A 21,677-nucleotide genomic window follows, 5' to 3' on the forward strand; every position below is an offset into this window, starting at 1 on the left:
AACGTACCGTTTCCGTTGTGCAATGGTTTCAGTTCAGATATGTAATGCATCCACGTCTGTGGAGGGAAGGAGAAAAGTCTCAGAATTACTTGTCCTGGTATGCAGTAGGGTAGACAGGATGATGTGTACTATGTCAGATGGTCACCTGATCATGATTTAATGTCTGCCTTGCTGCAGAACTCCTGTAGAGACAGAGGAAGATATACCGCACTAGAAATTGAGCAGACACCAGGTGAGATAGAGTGTGAAAAAGAAAATATTTGTAGGTCCAATGTCTGTAGTAATAACGTTGGTGGTCACCACATCGACCTGCTCTTGTAATACATCAGTACTGACCTGTACACACAGTACAGTATGCTGGGTTCTTTTGTTGTTTTGGAATAATGTAAATACATTATGTTCAAGTGGTAATACAAACAAATGTGCTTGGGTAATAAATGGATGCTTTAAGTTTCCTTTCAAATTGTTACTGTGTCATGCCTAATTCAATTCCTCCAGCAGGAATCGATGAGTTAAACATCTGAATTGAAACAGTCGTGGACTGAAATGGTAAATTTCTGGAGATGGATCCCTATTCAAAATATGACATACTCACTTCCCTCTAAAAGTCCTAGAAGTTTGTAATGCTTATTTCCGAACACCCTATTTAGAAGCAGTCAGTTTTTTAATGAGATTCTGAACATGAGCATTTCTTGTCAGCTTACTGTGTATCAGAGCACCTAGGAGTTATAATTGTTCAGACTTGCTAATCATATACTCATCCTGTGTAATCAGAATATCAGTTTGAATTGAATTTTGTGGTAGAAACTGTAAAAAGTGAGTATTGGTCCAGTTACATTAATGTGACCACCTGTCAAGAGCCTGAATAACCACTGCTGCGAGACATGCAGGAAGGGTTATTGAGGTTCTGGAAGGTACCGTTAAGGATGTGGAGCCAAGCCGACTCCAGTGCTGTGGCCAGCTGCACTAGGTTTCTTGGTTGAACATCCACAGCACAAACAGCCCAATCGAGGCTGTCCCACAGATTCCCTACTGGGTTTAGATCCGGGCAGTTTGGTGGTGAATGGAGTACAGTAAATTCATCCTGTCCCTCCTTGAACCATGTACATACACTGCAAGCTGTGTGACATGTTGCATAGTCCTGCTGGTAGATGCCATCATGCCAAGGAAAAACAAACTGCATGTAGTGGTGGACATAGTCCTCAATCATAGATGCATACTTGGGTTGATCCATTGTGCCTTCCGAAGTAACATCACCCAGGGAATGCTATGAAAATATTCTGCAGAATGTGACAATAATTGTAGTGTGTGTCCAATGGAGCATGAAACATGATTATCTGAGAAAGATTACCTGTCACCACTCATTGGATGTCCAGTTGTGTTACCGAGCGAGGTGGCGCAGTGGTTAGCACACTGGACTCGCATTCGGGAGGACGACGGTTCAATCCCGTCTCCGGCCATCCTGATTTAGGTTTTCCGTGATTTCCCTAAATCGTTTCAGGCAAATGCCGGGATGGTTCCTTTGAAAGGGCACGGCCGATTTCCTTCCCAATCCTCCCCTAACCCGAGCTTGCGCTCCGTCTCTAATGACATCGTTGTCGACGGGACGTTAAACACTAACCACCACCATCCAGTTGTGTTATTGGTATGCAAATTCCATCCTTCATTCCCAACGAACAACAGTCTGCATATAGGTGCAGGAACCTGGTGCCAGCTGTGGAGGCCCATATGAAGCAAGCAACATTTGCTGAACAGTTGTCGAGGAGACACTGTTTGTTGTTCCATAGTTCACCTGGGTGGTCAGTTGCTTAACATTTGCACATCTATTGGCCTATACACATCTCCACAGCCATCATTCACCCTAGTCATCTACGGCCTGTGGTGTACCACAGTTGCGTGGACGCTGGTTTTGGGTAGTGCCATTTTGACGTGTACCATATACTTCAACCATGGTGGTATGCAAACAGTTTGCAAACTTAGCCGTTTTGGAAATACTTCCACCCTTGGCACGAAAGCCAAGATCATGCCTGTTTGGACATCAGAGAAACTGCTTCATTTCCACATTACAACAATGACTGAACTGTTTTCCATGGCCCCCCCAAACGCTTTATGTACCATCCACTGTTATTGCTGCCACCTGCCCTCTCTGAATGGTTATTGCATGTTGATGACGAGCATAGGTGGTGGTCATATTAATGTGACTGGACTGTGTGTGCCTTGAACTGCAGTATTTGGTACATTACATATGTTTTACGCAATGTCCTTCACTACTAAGCCATTGTCGACGACAAACAGAAATATTTTAGAATTACCTGTCATATTAGGAGCACCCCCACTTAACCATGCCCCAATCAGATGCCACCTCATAGCCTTTCTCATTAGTGTGAAGAATGATTTTTTGCTGTCTGTCTATGAAGTATTAGAGCAATCAGTGATGAGCATCTCCTCTTATCCCATAATGGTACATTTTCTACAGTGAAATAAAATGATCGTATGGCATTGTTGGCTGCCGTATTGTAAGTCCTTTTTACGTGACACCACATCGGAGACTTAAGAGGGCACACATTTTGTGATGAGCACAGTGAAATGCCTTAGTTAAAGGTACAATAGTGTTCACAAATTTTTATTTAATCCATCCAGTGCCTCACAGAGAAAAGAGAATATAAGGTTTTCAGTTGTTAAACTACTTTTGAAACTAAACTATGTTGACAATAATTTATGTTAACTGAAATAATCAATAACCCTTCTATATACAGCCGTTTCAATAACTTTTGTAAACATCGATGGCATAGAAATGGAAATATAATTCACTAAAATGAATGCAATAATAGATGACACTGTTACTATATGAGGGTTTGAATTCTGCTTGAATGTGCTGTAACAATTTAGAGTTGTTTAAATACATTCAGAAGAATAATAACTGTACATTTAAGGAGTACTTAAGCTGATTTACAAAAAAAATTTATGATGGTTTTTCCCACAATTTCTGATTACTTGGAGGATGTTTCCTACAAACAGGATATGACTGAAACCTTTTGCTTTCCTTATTAATTTTTAAGACTAATAAAATGAAGTAAATTAATGTAATGTATGTTTCTTGTTCTTCTTCTTCTTCTTTTTATTACCATAATTTTTAGTCCTTTATTCATAGTTCACTGATTTATAATAGTGTTTTGTTTTCTTTCACTAAGTTTAGTGGCTAGTATCCTGATCTACCATAGTTTTATAGATGAAAACTGGTAAACATTTTCAAATACATGAATAACTGTTGCGATAGGTTAAGTAAAGGTTTGCTTATACTGTGATCCTTTATTAAGTACATTCGTTAGTATAACATACAGTAAATTTGGCCCTCCTGTCCGCCAAAAACAGAATAACCCTGCTTTTGGCACTATGCTCCTTGCTCCTCTTAGTCCTTCCTGCACCCCTGTCTGATGTCACATCAGCCTATTGCAGAAGATTCATTCACTAGCCTACCACAACTTAAAGTATATTAATGGCGACATATTAAACTAATTGTATTTAGAAGGAGGTTGTGCCTTTTATTGTCACACTACCATGATGTATTGTAGAATATTTTGCCAGTAACAGTGTCCAAGTGAAAAAAGTGAATACTGTCAGTGTTGTTGATAAACATAACCATACTCTGTGTTAGAAAAAGGTAGATAAAGCTGTATATCAGCCATCACAGCCTACAGTTTAGGAACTGGTGCAATGGCAGCCTTAATACTTAATTAGGAAAATATTCAAGACATACCAACAAAAAAGGTCACTGTCCATTGAAGGAAGAGGATATATCTGAAGTAGAAACAAAGGGGGGCATGTAATGAGTGTAGCATACTGCCTCTCCTTGATTCTGAATGAACAGTAGATTGTTAGTTAATGAGATGCAACAAACCTCAATATAAACACAAAATAAATAAAAAGATATCCTTGTCCTGTTCATCAAAAGCACAACTTTCTGATGCCGTTGCATGTATGTCCTTGTATGTACATACTTACAGTAGCCTTGTTGTCCTTCACTGAAAATGCCCATGTTGTATTGGAGTCGGCAAATTTTGTCTGTGCAAATTCATAATGAAATTGACTTGCACCAAGTACTTAGTGGTCTCTGTCTTTGTTGAATATATTGTAACTATTCTGGATTTAGAAACATCTCACATATAAACCAATGTACATGCTAATACTAGTGTTTACAAATTGAATTTTTATTGCCATCCAAGTGGCTGCCTTTTGCCATTGTTCTCAGAGTTACTGAGTTGTATGGGAGTTTAGTAACTATGGTGACCACAAAACGGAAGGAGATCTCCTGGTTTGTCATATTCCTGGGCCTTTATCAGTTTTGCGTCCATTTGATTTTGAATGCTGTCATTATTTCACACAGTGATTGGCCATGTTTTTTGGGCACAGTTTTAACCCTTTCCACTCAATTTTTTTGCCAGCTGTCATCTCCTCATCTCTGATTAATATTATCAGGGAATAGGTTAGGGGATTGCTTGCAATATTATGGTATTTTGAAGTGAGAAAGACATGAATATGAGCTCTCGTGATAACTTTATTATCTGTTGTGTGTTGCATAGAATTATGTGCATTTTTGTTTATTTTTTTGAAAACTGTTTGCTGTCTGATACTTTTTGAAACAAGTCTCCAGGATGAAGTCTAAGACCCCCCTGTGCATGTCTCAAAGTAGATAATGGTTTCTTTCCTCCCATCTTTTTCATTTTGTCTGCTGCAGGCCATACAGTTGTTTGTAGATTGCTTTTCATTTTACATTACAAAATGCATCTTTCCATTCAGCCTCTCCTCAATATCAGATGATGATTCCCTCTCTTCCTTGAATGTCTCTAACAGTGCCCACAAGCTTTGTGATGAGATTTCTCTAATAGAAAAGATATGTTTCCTCTTCTCTCTTCTCTTCTCCGTATCTATTGAGTAAAATATGTAGCTGTTTTACAGCTGTAACTTCTACAATCCAGAGAAGAAAATTGCACCATTTGTATGACTTCCACGTAAAGCCGTAACATGCACAAAACACTGTGTCCATTCCTCTGTAAACTTTATATATTCTAAAATAATTCTAGGTTTCTCATCTGAACTGGTGGTTTCTTTGTGTAACCAGTGATTAGCTGTGTTTCAGGACCAAATAATGTCTCAGTATGGTCACTAACCTCGTATTGTGAAGGGATACGTGCATCATTTGTGTATTAGACTGATAAACACACACATTGTATTCCTCAAGCTGCTTCTTTTTGAGAACAAGTGGAAAACCATTCATAGATGACACAGCTGTCCCTGTTGCATGCATTTTCATTTTGCTTGGTTCATGAGCAAGCTTAGGGTAAGTGTAGAACCTGTCAGTGTAGATGTGAAAACCTGTACCACCTGTGTGTGCAGGCATATCTTGTGCCAAATAAATCACTATTCAAGAGATAAATGGCAAATGATGAAGAATAAGACTGTCAATCATTGTGCCACTGTAAATGGAATATGAGAAAATGCATAATCATGGAGGCAAAGATCAATTTTTAGGCGTTATTAGATTATAGCTCCTCAACTGAATCCTGCCTTTAAAACCAACTATGGTCTCATCTTCCTGCTGTGCAAAGTTCTTTACATTTATTAGCAATATATTCACTGACAAACTTGACTTTGCCTTTCCTAGTATCCACACTTGCTTGAGCAATGATAGGAGAAACTAAATGCAGTGTCCAAAATAACTGGAAAAATCGGTGACCAGAGGAAACGTACTTGTGGAACAGACTTCAGTCTATCCAATCTTCAGTAAAATAGTTACCTAAATCTGTCTTCAAATTGGGGGTATGTTTAATGTAAGACCAAGGATGCCTTCATTCGTACCCATGAAACATTCTTCCATAAATGTCACATTAAATGTTTTGTCAGTGGAGCCACCTTCTGTATTTTTTCCATTCCAGATGCTTGTAATTAAAGTGCAACTACTCACAATGGTCCAGTGTGGGCTGTAATTATTATATGGCAATGTAGCTTGGTGGATATTCTAATGCATTAATGTGGAATAGATTAAAACTGGAAGACATAAGTTCCAATTTAGACCACCAGGTGCATACCTGGGACTGTCTGTCGACATCTCTGGTGCTTGTATCGAACAAATTATGTAAGCAGCAGTTAATATAATCAGCATTATGCCTTTCTCACTTGTTTGACCTTTTCTAGCCATGTCCAGTTTCTTATCAAATATCTACCAAGTTTCACAGCCATATGATAATTACAGCCGATACTGCACCTCTGTGTGCAGCGACACTTTCTGGTACATTTATTGCAGTCAGAATTTTGCTAATAAAATGGCACTGAAAAATAATTGAAAATATTGAAGTTCCATTGTTGGGTATGTGTTTCAAGGAAGAGTGAATCTCTCTTTTGTTACAAGTACACTGAAGAGCCAAAGAAACTGGTACACCTGCCTAATATTGTGTAGGGCCCCCGTGAGCATGCAGAAGTACCACAACACGATGTGGCATGGACTTAGCTGATGTCCGAAGTAGTGCCGTAGGGAATTGACACCATGAATCCTGCAGGGCTGTCCATAAATCCGTAAGAGTAAGAGGGGGTGGAGTTCTCTTCTGAATAGCATTTTGCAAGGCATCCCAGATGTGCTCAATAATGTTCATGTCTGAAGAGTTTGATGGCCAGTGGAAGTGTTTAAACTCGGAAGAGTGCTGCTGGAGCCACTCTGCAGAAATTCTGGACGTTTGGGGTGTCTCATTCCTTGCTGGAATAGCCGAAGACTGTCAGAATGCACAGTGGACATGAATGGATGCAGGTGATCAGACAGGATGCTTACGTTCGTGTCGCCTGCCAGAGTCGTATCTAATCATATCAGGGGTACAATACCACTCCAGCTGCACATGTCCCGTGCCATTACAGAGCCTCCACCAGCTTGAACAGTCCCCTGCTGACATGCATGGTCCATAGATTCATGAGGTTGTCTCCATACCCGTACACGTCCATCCGCTCAGTACAATTTGAAACGAGACTCGTCCAACCAGGCAGTATGTTTCCAGTCATCAAAAGTCCAATGTCAGTTTTGACGGGCCCAGGCAAGGCGTAAAGCTTTGTGTCGTGCAGTCATCAAGGGTACACAAGTGGGCCTTTGACTCCGAAAGCCCATATTGATGATGTTTTGGTGAATATTTCTCATGCTGGCACTTGTTGGTGGCCCAGGAATGAAATCTGCAGCAATTTGCGGAAGGGTTGTACTTCTGTCACTTTGAACGATTCTGTTCAGTCATCTTCATTCCTGTTCTTGCAGGATCTTTTTCCGGCCGCACTGATGTCTGAGATTTGATGTTTTACTGGATTCCTGATATTCACAGTACACTCGTGAAATGGTCATATGGGAAAATGCCTACTTCATTGCTACCTCAGAAATGCTGTGTCTCATCGCTCATGTGCTGACTATAACACCACATTCAGACTCACTTAAATCTTGATAACCTACCAGTGTATCGGCAGTAACCAATCTAACAACTGCACCTGACACTTGTTGTATATAGGCATTGCCGACCGTAGTGCCGTGTTGCACCTGTTTACATACCTCTGTATTTGGATATGCTTGCCTATACCAGTTTCTTTGGTGCTTCAGTGTATAAGAACTTGATAATATCACTGTCATGATAAACCTGCCATTAACATGTGATAGATTGCACATTGTCGTCACTTCCTTCTAAATCATTATGGTAAGGTTAACTGACACTTACATCACTACATACAAGAAAAGATCCTTCTTGTTCAGTCTCATCACTGAACTGTTACTCATCTTTAAGTATCTTCCCAAAGCCACCTATGATCATCAAGTACACATCTTCTGTCTGCCATTTTTGTACAAGCAACAATTGTGCCGTAACCCACAGTCACTTTTCCACATTGATGCACATGAGCTGGCGTGAAATACTGTGGACAGCTTCTGCTATTTGTTGGGCAGAATCAGTTCTGTGGGATGAAGCAGAACAGGGAGATGATTAAAAAAAAACCTAAATGGTGTTTCGGACCACATCTGACATCAGAACAGAAGCAGAAAACGTTATGTAAGACAAGATTCTACATTAGAGTGGAAAGGGTTGTGATTTTTTAATTCAAACACATGTTCATAATATGAAAACATCTTGATTCAATGTGTCAGTGTGTTCATGTTAGATTTAGTGTGGGTAGAGTGAATGGAGTATGGTCTGTATGAGTATGCTTTTCACACACAGAGTACCTGCTATAGTCAACAAATTTTCATTACATTAATGCACTTAAAAATGTAGCTTGTGTTTCATTTTCTTAGTGATCTTTATATTAATACGAGGGTAATCCCAAAGGTAAGGTCTCCTATTTTTTTATAAGTACAGAACTCTGTTTGTGTGGCAGTTGGTCACACTGTTGTGAAGAGTGATTCACGCGCTTTGTGTAAACATGCGCACGGCACGCTGAGCTGCTCAGTCTTGGCTTGGCAGTCGTTGAGAATGGAGCTCCTGTTGGATGTTACCGCCAAGTGCGAATTGCACGCAGTTATTCAGTTTTTGAACGAAAAGGGCACTGTGCCAATTGAAATCCATCACCAATTGACGGAAGTGTGTGGTGAGTCGTGCATGGGCGTCAAAAATGTTCGTAAGTGGTGTAGAGTGTTTGCAGCTGGTCGGACCGAAATTCACGACGAACAAAGGAATGGGAGACTGTCAATTTCTGAGGAGACAGTGTTGAAGGTTGAGCAAAGCATGTGTGAAGATCGGCGGAACATGTTGGTTCCTGTGGTTTCCTGAAGCACCGCTTACAGAATTTTAACAGAAACATTGAACTACCAGAAGGTGTGTGCAAGATGGGTGCCACGCATGCTGACTGAGGACCAAATGCGGCAACGAGTTGATGCTTCCTGCGAATTTCTTCACCGCCTTGCAGCTGAACAGGACAGCTTTCTGGACTCAATTGTCATGGATGACGAAACCTGGGCATACCACTTTACACCTGAGACCAAGCAACAGTCATGCCAGTGGCAGCATCCTTCTTCGCAGCATGGTGGCGAGCTGGTATGATATGGGCATACAAAAACTGCCTCAGCATCTACAAAAATGCATTGACAGAAATCGTGATTATGTCAAAAAACAGCCAAACGCTCAAGCTGTAAACTGATGTAAACCATTGTAGAAATAAACAGGTCTATGTACTTGCACTATTTGTTGCCTGCATGTCAGTAAAACAAAGTTTAATGAAGTGACACAAAATTCAAAAGGTTATCTTGAAACTTTGCCACGGAGAAATTTTCCATGGCTGCTAATAATAAGCAGCTCATAGGTGTGTGATAAATCATTTCATAAGTATTTGTAATTTGTAGTTAGTATGTTTAAGTTAAAGGGGATGGAAGAAGCTTTGCTGTGTTTGGTGAAAAGTGGTTTGTAAGGCAGTTGCTGTATCAATGATATCATCATTACAGGCTATAATATTATGGTAAACTATCTTGCTGCATTTGCTAATATTTGAAAAGTGAATCTGGTTGGTAACATGATGATGAAGCACTTACTGTGCCCATTGTCCATGAAGTTATCTATCTACACATTTTAGGCAATTCACAAAGCCGCAGTGTTCTGACACAGTTGTAATGTACTATTAGATATGTCTGCTTTTATAATTAATTAACTTGTTCATTTTAGTTTATGCAAAGCCCGGCAGATTGTTGGTGTAGGTTAACAATTTGTGTGGTTCCGTAATATGAACATAATGTTTAGGATTTTACAAGTATAACTGAGAAAAATAGTTGCAATATATTAAAGTGCCATCAGAATAACCAAATATTAATTTTGAAAATACAAAGTCTTTTTGACATAGTACTGCTTATTTTTGTTCTCTTCTTGTCTGTACTGCTTATCATTCATATTTCATCTCTGCATAAAGTTACACTACAGACATATACTTGGAGAAAAGACTACTTAATACTTAATTTTACATTGGAAGTTAAAATATTTCTCTTTTTCCAAAAACAATTTTCTTGCCATTGCCATTCTCCATTGTATATCCATAGTGCTTTAGCTATACTCACTTATATTGCTGCCTAGATAGCAAAGACTGTCTGCTGCATTTTGTGATTTAGGCTCTCTGGGGAATGAGATATTATGTAAAATTATCCCCCCACCCTCCTGGCTTACAGCACTGCATGAGTACATGTGTGTGGTGTGCATGGTGGGTTGCGGGGGGGGGGGGGGGGGGGGGGCAGAGCCATTGCAACTTTCTTCTTTCCCTCTCCTTTGTTGCAGTCCTGTGACACTGCTTATTGAGCCAACCTGCCCATCCCTTAAGTTCTGACTCTTGGTCTGGGATTGTTCTTGATTTTTGCCCTCTATTACCTATTCAGTAAAACTGACTAGTTCACACTGTCAGGTTTGTCTTTCGCGTTTTCAATTTTTATTTGTTTATTTTTTAAATTTTGTCAGTAGTGCATGCTGTTTGGGGAAGGACATGTTGTATGGCACCCTATCCATGGTGTACAAAGATAATGTATGCTTCTTTATTACGTGAGCAATTACTCCAGCCCAAAAGCCAATATAATAGCCAGTCTGACATGGTGGGGTTATCAGGTACTCTTGATTGCAGTTCCCTGACAATGCAGGGCCCACATGCTTAATGCCTGAGCTCGTACCTCTTCGTGCAAGTCCAGGAGTAGGTGCCTGTCCTTTTGGGGCACTGGGACTCTGAGCAATGACTATCAAGCCAGGTGGACATTGCTGTTGCTTGCAGGTGATGGTGGGGAGAGCCCTTGACTGGAGTACATCTACATCTACATGATTCTGTGCAATTGGCAATTAAGTACCTGGCAGAAGGTTCATCGAACCACCTTCAAGCTATTTCTCTACTGTTCCACTATCAAACAGCGCAGGAGAAAAACAAACACTTAAATCTTTCTGTGCGAGCCCTGACTTCTCTTATTTTAATATGATGATCATTCCTCACTATGTAGGTGGATGCCAACAAAATATATAAACACTCCGAGGAGAAAGCTGGTGGTTGAAATTTCATGAGAAGATCCTGCTACAATGAAAAATACTTTTGTTTTAATGATTTCCATTCCAATCCACGTATAATATCGATGGTCCTCTCTCTCCTATTTTGCGGTAGTACAAAACGAGCTGCCCTTTTTTGAGCTTTTTCGATGTCCTCTGTCGATCCTACCTGATGTGCATCCCATAATGCACAGCTGTGCTTCAAAAGAGGACGTATAAGTGTAGTGTAGACAGTCTCTTTAGTAGACCTGTTGCATTTTCTTAGTGTTGTACCAATAAATCATAGTCTTTGGTTTGCTTTACCCACAACAATATGTATGTGATTGTTCCAACTTAAGTTATTTGTAATTGTAATTGCTAAGTATGTAGTTGGCTTACAACTTCAGATTTGAGAGATTTATCTTGTAACCGAAATTTTGGGGAGTCCTTTTGGTACTCTTGTGGATGACTTCATACTTTCCATTATTTAGAGTCATTTGCCATTTTTCACACCTGACAGGTATCTTGTCTAAATTGTTTTGATCATCTAATGACTCTATAAGACATTAAATGACAGCATCATCTGGAGACAGCCTAAGAGTGCTACTCAAATTGTGTCCTAAATCGTTTATGTAGATCAGATGTTACTTTTGTTTTACTCTGTGACTTCCCATCAGGTATGACAAACTGTGACCTTTCTGACATGAGATCATGAATCCATTCACAAAACTGAGACAATAGTCCATAGGCACACAATTTGATTAGAAGTCTCTTGTGGGTATGTTGTCAAGAGCCTTCTGGAAATCTAAAAAATGTGGAATCAATTTGACAGTCCCTGTCAGTAGCACTCATTACCCCCATGAAAATAAAGAACTAATTTTGTTTCAGTAGAACGGTATATTATAACTCCATGTTTGGTATTGGTCAATAAATCGTTTTCTTTGAGATAATTCATAATGTTCGAACACAGTATATACTGCAAATCAACATTAGTGATATGGATCTGTAATTTACCAGATTTATCCTGTTTCCTTAAATGGGAATTGGTGTGACTTGTGCAACTTTCCAGTCTTTGGGTACAGATCTTCGAGCGAGTGATCAGTTGTATACGATTGCTAGATATGGAGGTATAGCATCAGAATACTGTGAGAGGAACCTGACTGGTATACAGTAAGGACCGGAGCCCATGCCTTTATTAAATGATTTAAGCTCCTTTGCTACACCTCATATTAGCGGCATCATTCTAGGCTAGAATTAAACTACCATAAGCTATCATAAGTAAGCATGGACTACAGTAGTTATCCTAGTAGCTTTGGTCAATAAAGGTCATACCTGCATACCCAGTATATTAGGTGTGTTGCGTTCCTTTTGGGTATTACTTTCTTTATGTATGTGATCAGTGTCTTACTGCATTACACAAAAAACTGGAAGCGGGAATCGTCTTAGAAAGTGAGTGAGGATGTATAAAGGGCCAGGTAATGTATGGAATATCTTTCTTCTACATAGTAATCTTCCTGTCTGTTACTTAAAAATAAACAGTGTTTATAGCAAAATTGAAATTGTCAATGTTTAGTTCAGGTTTTATTCAAAAATTGTTGATTTGTATGGTGAAATGGGGATGTTGTAGTAAAAATAAAGGAAACAATACAGACTTACCGTATGGCACTAGAAAATGCAACTTCCACAAATATAATATATATAATCAGACATTCCTCAAATACTTTGTTGAACATACATAAAACACGTTTCTGTTATTCATAAACAACTTTTGCATTTGTCAATAACTACAGGAAAAATTGCTTTGGCTACATAGAAGACCAGAAGTGACATGATCAAATAATGTTTACTAATCATAAAATACAATTTATATTCTGTAAGGATTTAAAATATACAATGGACGGACACACTGATGATGTGTGGTTCTAACTATGTGCAAAACAAACAAAGAGAAGTCGTCAGACACCCAGTTTTCTCTTACACATTAATTTATGTTTCTTTCCCTTTGAATGATCCCAATACTACTTGTAATACTGCCATTTATTACATCCTTTATTTAGCCTACCAGAACTACGGTGCCATAGTTTTGGCAGAGGACAATATTATTGTGGGTGTATCATGTCTTGTAGCACCATTGTATGTAAGTTTGTGAATTCTCTAATTTTTCAGTTGGTAATTTATTTTACCAACCTTGCCCCTCTGTTTTACTGTAGCATTTTTTCTAGTTTCATTTCTTTTTTTTTCTGTTCTACATGTCATACCTTGAAGGTACTTTCTATGCCATAGGACACAATCTTCATCCCCTTCCCCACTCTCCTAGCCCTCTTCAGTGCATTTTATGTGTAAATCTGCTTCTGTTCCCAAAATATATAAATTGTACTCAAGAGTCACACTTGATATAAAACATATATTTGTCCTTTTTGGAGTACACTGCTTTCTCTTTTGAAAATTTTATTTCTGTCCTTTTCTACCCATGAATTTTCTTTCTGCTTCTGTAGCTTGGCATCAGTAATCTGCTTAGTTCACAAAAGCACATCAGACTTGATCGTATACAAATCAGCTTACTGCTCTTGACTATATATCTTCCCACCATTTGGCTTGTTGGCAATTTCATATTGTTGATTGACAAAGTTTATCTACATAGGAGGGTGGTGGGGGGAGATGGGGGGGAGGGAGAGGGGGGGGGGAGAGAGAGAGAGAGAGAGAGAGAGAGAGAGAGAGAGAGAGAGAGAACTATTGACCAAATGATACGTTAATGTACTTAAGGGATATTTTATTCTTGCAGATTATGTGGCTGAACCAAAACTAAGAGAAGAATTTGCAAAAACTTGTTTTGAGACTTTGCTGCAGTTTTCATTACAAGATGGTGCTGATGAATGTGCTGAGGAAATAACAGAAGGTGGTGTGGCAGGAAGATTAGCTGTCACTGCTCTTCTAACAAGGTTCCAAGAAGTACTACACCAGTATGTTGAAGATGAAAGGAAGAACGGAAATTGCCCATTGCCAAGGTAATTTGCTTTGCTTATTACATGCAATGATGCACTCAATATAAACTTCCTGCATATATTTCTTTGTTACAGTGCAAATATGAGAAACCATGCATATTGCACATATGACTATCGGCTAATCACCTAGCAATCCCACTTCTGTCCCCCTCCCCCCCCCCTCCCTCCCTCCCTCCTCCCTCCCTCCCTCCCTCCCTCCCTCCCTCCATCCCTCCATCCCTCCATCCCTCCCTCCCTCCCTCCCTCCCTACCTCCCTCGTCACCCCCTCTCTCTCTCTCTCTCTCTCTCTCTCTCTCTCTCTCTCTCTTATATATATAATTCTAAATAATGAGTAATAAATAGAATTCATTGCATGTATGCAGTCAATTCACTGTAACCACTATTAAGGAGCCCTTTACAGTTTATTGTATTCAGAAGTGTTTCATTTTTGTTGCTGTTGCTGTAGGTGTAACTGTTCTTTCTTGGGATATTTACAGTAGCTAAAGTTTAACACTAATGACAATCAGGATATGAGAATTATTACATACAATTTTCTATAAGCACTTGTATTTGCAGGTATAGGTTGTCAGAGATATCTTTTGTACTGAAAGCTGTTGGAACTTTGGTATTATCACTGAAGAAAGCTCCACCAGGAAAAGGTAAATTGTTAATTCAAGTGTTATTATTCAAATTTCTAAGCATTCTAAATATTATGTTCCTTTATCAAACATTCTGTAGGAATGCAGAAGCAAATGTAATACTTCAAACTTTTTTTTTTTTCCAGTGAATGAATCATCATGGGAACAACTGATTGCGTTGTACCCCTATTTAGTGGACTGCACAACTACAAAATCAACACAAGTTTCAAGTTCGCTTCGTGAAGCGTTACTGCAGTACGCGGACCTTTTGCATTCGCCTAAAAGATATCATAATGGTGTATGATAGTGTTATATTTGTGCTGTTTGTGTGAACTGACACTGAGATTGTAGCGTTGATGCCTGCAGCCTATTTAAGTACAAAGTTAATTGAGAGACAATGAACATACACATGCGTGCAGCAGCAAGAGCTATGGACACTGGAAGTGCACAGAGATTCAGTGGTGCTGCCCCTCTGTCACACACCAAAAATGGCAGGATAAAGACTGTAATATCATCTTCTTCCTTCCATTGAAACACTAATGTGAATGACAGAGGTGTGGATGTGAGACTCATATTTAAAAATGATGTTAGAGTTCCTGGATGGTTTTGGGAGAACTTCAACATTTTATTCCTCAGGTCCTCACCACTGCTGTTCTACACCCATATGTAGTGCTGTGTACTCATTTCAGTGAGACACTAAAGGGAAGTATTTCCTTGTCCATCCTCCCTTTGCCTACTGTTGCAAAAACTGATGCTATCAAAGCTGTCACCGTAATTGCTACATTGCGATGTGTACTTTGTCCAACCTGTGTACAGTCACACACTTTTTCTTTGTGACTTGACTCCCTACTCCTCACTAGGCAGGAGACTGGGCACCGATATGCCATTTTCAGTATTTTTGCATTTAATTTCGGATTTTTCTGAAAAATGATATTAATCACATGATTTCAGCTTGATATATGAGAAATTTTAAGTTTTGGTTATTTCCACATCTTGTTCTTGGTAACATTCAGTGAAGGGGATGGAGCTCACTCCCAAAATATTTCTCTCCCTGCAGCACTTCTATAAAACTGGCCAAGAAAGTGTGTGTGGACTGCAAACTTTAAGCTACTTCGAAATTGACATCTCCACAGATGAAGCTCAGTACTGGGCAGCTGGTAGCTAGTTCATTAATGCCATTGTGTGTATATTTGGAGTTCTGATTGCTTCATTTATTTTATTACACATAGCAAATTACTGATGATGGATTTTGATCATGGGATTTGTGTTATATGAATGTTCTTCTTACTTTGGATGCTATCCAAATGGTGCTATTTCCTTGAATATTTAGTGACTGTAGTTCTCATGTTCTCAACATTGACTGAAGCTCCTTTTAATAGAACATACTATGCTGCCCTGCTGTATATTATTGTTGGAATATGATTAGAACTTTGACACATTTTTGTCATCATGTGTGTTTTATTACAGCTGACAAACAATTGTAGCTTTCTTTTCAAGTAACTTATTACTTTCCAAAAGTTAGTACCTTGAGAGGCAGCTTAAAATGTTACCGTTATGCGTAAGTTGCACACATCCCTGCGTGCCACCAGAGGTATTGTCGCCATATCAGTATTCAGTTGAAGCTATGAAATGTAAGTTAAATGTGTATAACATTTCTGTTACCTTGGACCATTAATAACATTCTTTTTTGTTCATTATCACTTTTTCTATAAATTATTTTCCTGTTTAATCACAATACAAAGCTGATCTCCCTGGAAACCAAATATAATGAAATACTCTTTAGTTGGGGCACCAAATTAATCTTTGTTCTAAACAATAACAGGATTCTTGTTGCCCCCCCAATAAGGAAACAGTGTTCTTTGCCTGAAACTCAATAGAATTACTGAAATATTAAGTATCAAGAGATTCTGCCTCACTGGTATTTGCGTCAGGGAAAAATAATTACGTAAGGTCTTACATCTTTGAGTGTGAGAGTTTCTGATGTAAATATATATCTTCCTTTCTATGTATGTTCTGCAATATTTTCATTGTTTCAAATTTCCTTGTATTTCAAGTCATTCCTGTCTACTTCCAGAACTTCAGTAACAGTTTTTTACAATGGTCAGATATCTGCATCCATGTTTGACAGACATAATAGTTTCTGTTGTAACATAAATGTGATTAACTGGGTCTGCTCTGATAACAAGGCAGTGGACACCATAGAAGTTTCCAAGATCTTTATAAATCACTGTTATTACTTTGTGAATTAGTCGTGGCTTTTTCAGGTGTCATTGATAATGTTAGAAGTTCGAAACTTCTCTGTAATTCTTTTTCATACAACAGAAAATTATGTGAATTCTGAGGGTGGTTACCACACTCATTGCTTTCATTCTTAGATGTCTTTGTATCTTCAGTAATTATTGTTTTATTTTTATCACAGATGCACCAAACATTATTTTACAGACCTTTTTGGATCTTGTTATTGAACCATCATTGTTCTTTTTGTAGTCCATTTTATTAGTCGATAAACATAATTTTCTGTTTACAGAAGACTCATTTTTCAAAATACTCAAGTAATTTTACTTGTTTGTTTACTATTCTCTTTAAGATTGTTGTTCAAATTTATTTGTGAAGTATGTTTACTGTCTCATTATGCAACTTCAAAATATCAAACAAATCACATTACTTCTATAGGATTTTATGAGGCTATTGAATAGATTGTGTTTATATATACATTTTATTGTGCAGGCACGACTTACCGTAAGTAATGAGACTTTTCAATTGCCGTTTCCTTTGAAAAATATATATTGTCAGTTAACAGAATTGTCATGTAGTGTCATTATTTCATTCCCAAATCTAGAAAATAGAATAGGCAACTGTGAACATGTTCCACTTCTGAACAGCAGTAGTTCCATACATACATCTCCTCTAATTCACATTTCACAAGTGGATACCACACTTTTTTTCCAGTGATCTGATTCTATATATAAGAGATTTTATGATCAGATCAGCAGTTTCATTTGTTGGGGAGGAAAAGTTTGTATTAATTACTACAAAAGCTGTCTGTGTAACTAAAATGGCATTATATTTATTGCTGTGGCTCACTGAGTGGTGTAAATCTATCTAGTTGCTGTAATTTCGGCAGCTTGTGTATCAAGTTTGCCATGTGTGATTGTTCAGAGTAACTGACCATATAGAGTACATGTGGAATATTGTGTCATCTGTGTGGACTTCATGATGATATGATAGAGAGAAGGGCGCATATGGAAACTTGTAGCTTTAGACAGCTTACTCCTCATGAATGGCACCAAGAGGATGCTGGACATAGAACACACACGTCGCCATCAGTAGGGTAAATCCTACTGTTAAAACTCTCTTCCACTACTAGCATTTGAATCAGTTACCTTTGAGCCGAAGATTTTCACAAAATTGTGGGTTAATGACCTCATTCATGAACTGCAATCATACATTAATGACTGAATGGAGCAGCTAGTTAAATTTTGCATGGTAGAAGGAATTTTCATCACAGTAAATGTTTGGCTGGTCATGGGAGGAGAGTTAACTGTGTACAATTTATTTTCACGGACTGTGCAGCAATATCCTGGGTTAAATCTCAAACATCTGCAGTCTCTTCATGTGCCACTGTTAATGGTTATCAGCCCACTGGGTGGGAGTGTTGAGACTATGACCCTCTTCGTGCTATTATCGGTGCGTGGGCCATATACCTTCAGTGGATTTCACCTTCTCTGTGTCTTCTATTTGTGTAAACATCTGTAATAACACAAGTGCAAGTGCTTATAAAAAAATTTAAAAAATAAAAAATTATCCATGCAACACAGGGATACACTTTTTGCACTATGCTGAGGAATAAGATGAACCGTACTCTTATATCTCAGTATGTCTCCAACACTCTGAAAATGAGTCACATTGTTTGGGTTTAAACTAAGGACCAGGCCTCTAACAACAATGTGAACCTCATGGGTCTTCTCAGGTGAATTAGTAATAGGACTGTGTTTTGTGGCAGGAGAAGAAAGTTTTATAGGTCAGTGAAGCCACAGACAATAATTTCCATTTTTTATTGTTTTCATGTTTGAAATTGTCCTTGTCTAATAAATTCCTGTGTTTCATTAGTACCATTTTGGGTTTTGTCAATGAAGTATTCAACTAAGATGATTTATTCTGATCACAATTTTGGTTTCAGGACACTTTTCCAGGTGTCATGACGTGTCACACCTGCTTACTGGAAAAGAAAAATGGTGTATACTGTCACAGTCGTGTGCCATTGTATGTTAGATGCAAGTTGGGCAAGGGTGAGGGGTGAAGGTAGCATAGTAGCAATCTAAATGAATGTGAACAACTACTGAAATGATGCACTGACTGGTGTACTGTTTAAATAATATTCTGACTGGTTGATGTACTAAGCAACCAGTTTTTAATGTCTCTTGGAAATTTACACAAAAAACTTCCTGTCATTAACATTTGCTACTAATTTCCTTTTTATTCTTTATATAGCTTTTCAAAAATTGTAATTTCTCTTTATCATTATGTGAATCACATTTGACTCTCAATGTTAATAAGTGTGTTGTTTGAGGTTTACTGTTTCATTGATAATGAGATCAGTGGAGAGTGTCAAGATTAAGAGATCCTCTCTCTTGTCTTGCAGCACATGGTTCTTACAGAACCATATGCTCCACATTGTTACATATATTTGAACTCAGTTCTACACAGAGCAAAACCTAGAAAAAAACATGGAAGTTATTAAATACTTTCTAAGCTGTTACTGTCTTACAATATTACGTCTTGTCTGTGGTTCAGAAAATTCAGGATTGTCACAGATGCAGAGTCTACATATTGATTGTTATCCAAAATATTTGCCTTGTGGGCATCTCCTACTTGTTAGTGCCATACATTTATGTTAAATGCCCATAGATATCTGGTAATTTTGAAACATTTATGAATTGGAATTTTGTAATACAAATCTCTATCTGGGTTGATTTGGTTTCCCATTTTCACACAGGAATGGACAGTTGCAGGCAGGCAGGCAGGCATCATCACGTGAACAGAGACTGTATTATTATTTCTAATAAAAAAATAAACTTTGAGCTACATTCAGCAGTGAAACTCTTTGCAAATTTTTTGGCAACCCTATGTTATGATTAAAGTGTGTTGATTGTATGTGCCATTATTCACAAGTGCTCTGATGTTTAAAGTGAATGGAGTGAGTGCAGAAATAGTTACAAAACATACTTTTCCAAATCTTTGTCTAGCTTTATGATTGTAAAAATCATCCATGGAAGTGACAGTAAGTGTTGTGTGTTGCAGCTCGTAGCACCATTTTATACTAAAAATGTTAGTGTATGTTTATTTCATTTTGCTGTTGAGTATTTCTGTTGCATGTGATAAACAAATATGAGTAAATGGGAAGTGTCTGATTAGTTAACATTACTGCCTTAGCCATTAAAGACTAAAATATTAAGAAGAAAACCAGATGCATTATCATGTTCATGGAGAACATTTATGATATGTTATCAACCAATTGTGCTTTCACTCCCATAAAATCTGACATCATTTTTGAGAAATATAATGTCTCTTACAGTAGCAGATTACGTTCTAACCACAATGAAACACCAGTGTTACATAACAGGCTGCAGACTACACAAAAACTGTTCAATCTCATTAAATGTGGTCAAATTGCTGATACATTCTCTCCTTTGAGAAAAGTCCATTAATTGTGCAAATGAATATGTTTTACTGATAGCAACAGAAATTGCAAACATGCATTAAGTAATTTTTTAATATCAAGGAGTTAGTATTCACAAATGGCTAAAGAGAAGCAGAAATATTTATAGCTGACAGAGGAAGGAGTAGGTCATTCAATATCTTTGTCAGCAGATGATACATGATGTGTAAGAACAACTCAAGAAATATAAAAAAAAACACTAATACTTTCTGAAATAAAATTTTGTTGATTGATCAGAAAACAATGAGAATTTGATTTTTGTGGTGTATTGAGGAATGATTGAAAAGGTCAGTAGTGAAGGAGCTTTGGGGCACCTGCTGCACTCCATTTATATTACACTAGATTTGATATTGAGCATTGTCTAGGCTAACATACTATTCCATAGCTGTTTGGTGGGTACAAAATGGTACCTTAAATTTAAATTTCCGACCTTCCATTGATGTGCATCTGGAGGATACTACCCTCTAAAGAAACAGGAGCTTTATAGTTGAGCGCCGCGACCACTTTTCCACCAATATGGAAATTAATTTAGCTGTTATGGCACAGCGACACAATTATTTTTTTTTTCATGACAAGAAGAAGCTATTTGTGAGAAATTGTCCTCATTTGATACCAGAAGAGTATGTATATATTAATTATGTATTTCGTTCTTAACCTGTAATTACATGTCTAATATCTCTGTAAAAATTATCCATGGGTGAATACCACCTCCATCACTACCTTTGGTCAAAGTACTACTTTGAATTGCCTTCACAAGCATGTTTGCACTTGTTATCGAGCCTGCCAGCCTCTTTCAGCTAGGGTAAACTTGTCTAATAATGAGTAAAAGGCCAGAATGGTTCCACAGTTTGTACTGTCATATGAGTTGTGCATTTCTGGAAAAGGCATAAGAATGTACAATGAGATGAGTTTTGACTGAAAAAGGAACTGGAAAAAACAGTCATCGTATCTCTAAACATCACTGTCTGTTCCATTTATCACGTGAGCTCTTACAGAACTTATTGACCAGCTTCAAGCATTTCTCTGACTGATGGACTTCAAAGACTGTGGATCTCTATGTATTTCTGCTCTAAGGCTAGATAAATGACACATTAATTTATGCTTATGTCTGCCTGTTAATCAGAGGGGTGACACTTTAGCACTACCTGGGAGTTGTCTTCTGCTGTTAAACTTGGACTTACTTCGCATTTCATCACTAATAGTGCTGTTTGGGAAGTGCCTACTCACCTCCATTCCAACAACTGCTTTCTCATCTGCCTCCATCTGCAACAGACACAAGTGCTAGATGTGAAGCCACCCAGATGGACTCAAAGTAGGGCAGATTGAATGCTCTATAGGAAATATAATTAC

General features: G+C 38.2%; 1 protein-coding gene across 1 annotated transcript in view; it reads left to right on the forward strand.

The window, feature by feature from the left end:
- LOC126248511 (protein MON2 homolog) overlaps positions 1-19,702 on the forward strand; it is a 203,121-nt gene extending 183,419 nt beyond the window's left edge. The window contains exons 27-29 of the mRNA XM_049949560.1: positions 13,771-13,993; positions 14,547-14,629; positions 14,755-19,702. Of these exons, the coding sequence (XP_049805517.1) occupies positions 13,771-13,993; positions 14,547-14,629; positions 14,755-14,912 (464 nt within the window). The 3' untranslated portion in view covers positions 14,913-19,702. The remainder of the gene's footprint in view (positions 1-13,770; positions 13,994-14,546; positions 14,630-14,754) is intronic.
- The last annotated feature ends 1,975 nt before the right edge of the window (positions 19,703-21,677 follow it).

The sequence above is a fragment of the Schistocerca nitens genome, chromosome 3, assembly GCF_023898315.1.
Source record: "Schistocerca nitens isolate TAMUIC-IGC-003100 chromosome 3, iqSchNite1.1, whole genome shotgun sequence".
Classification (NCBI taxonomy): Eukaryota; Metazoa; Arthropoda; class Insecta; order Orthoptera; family Acrididae; genus Schistocerca; species Schistocerca nitens.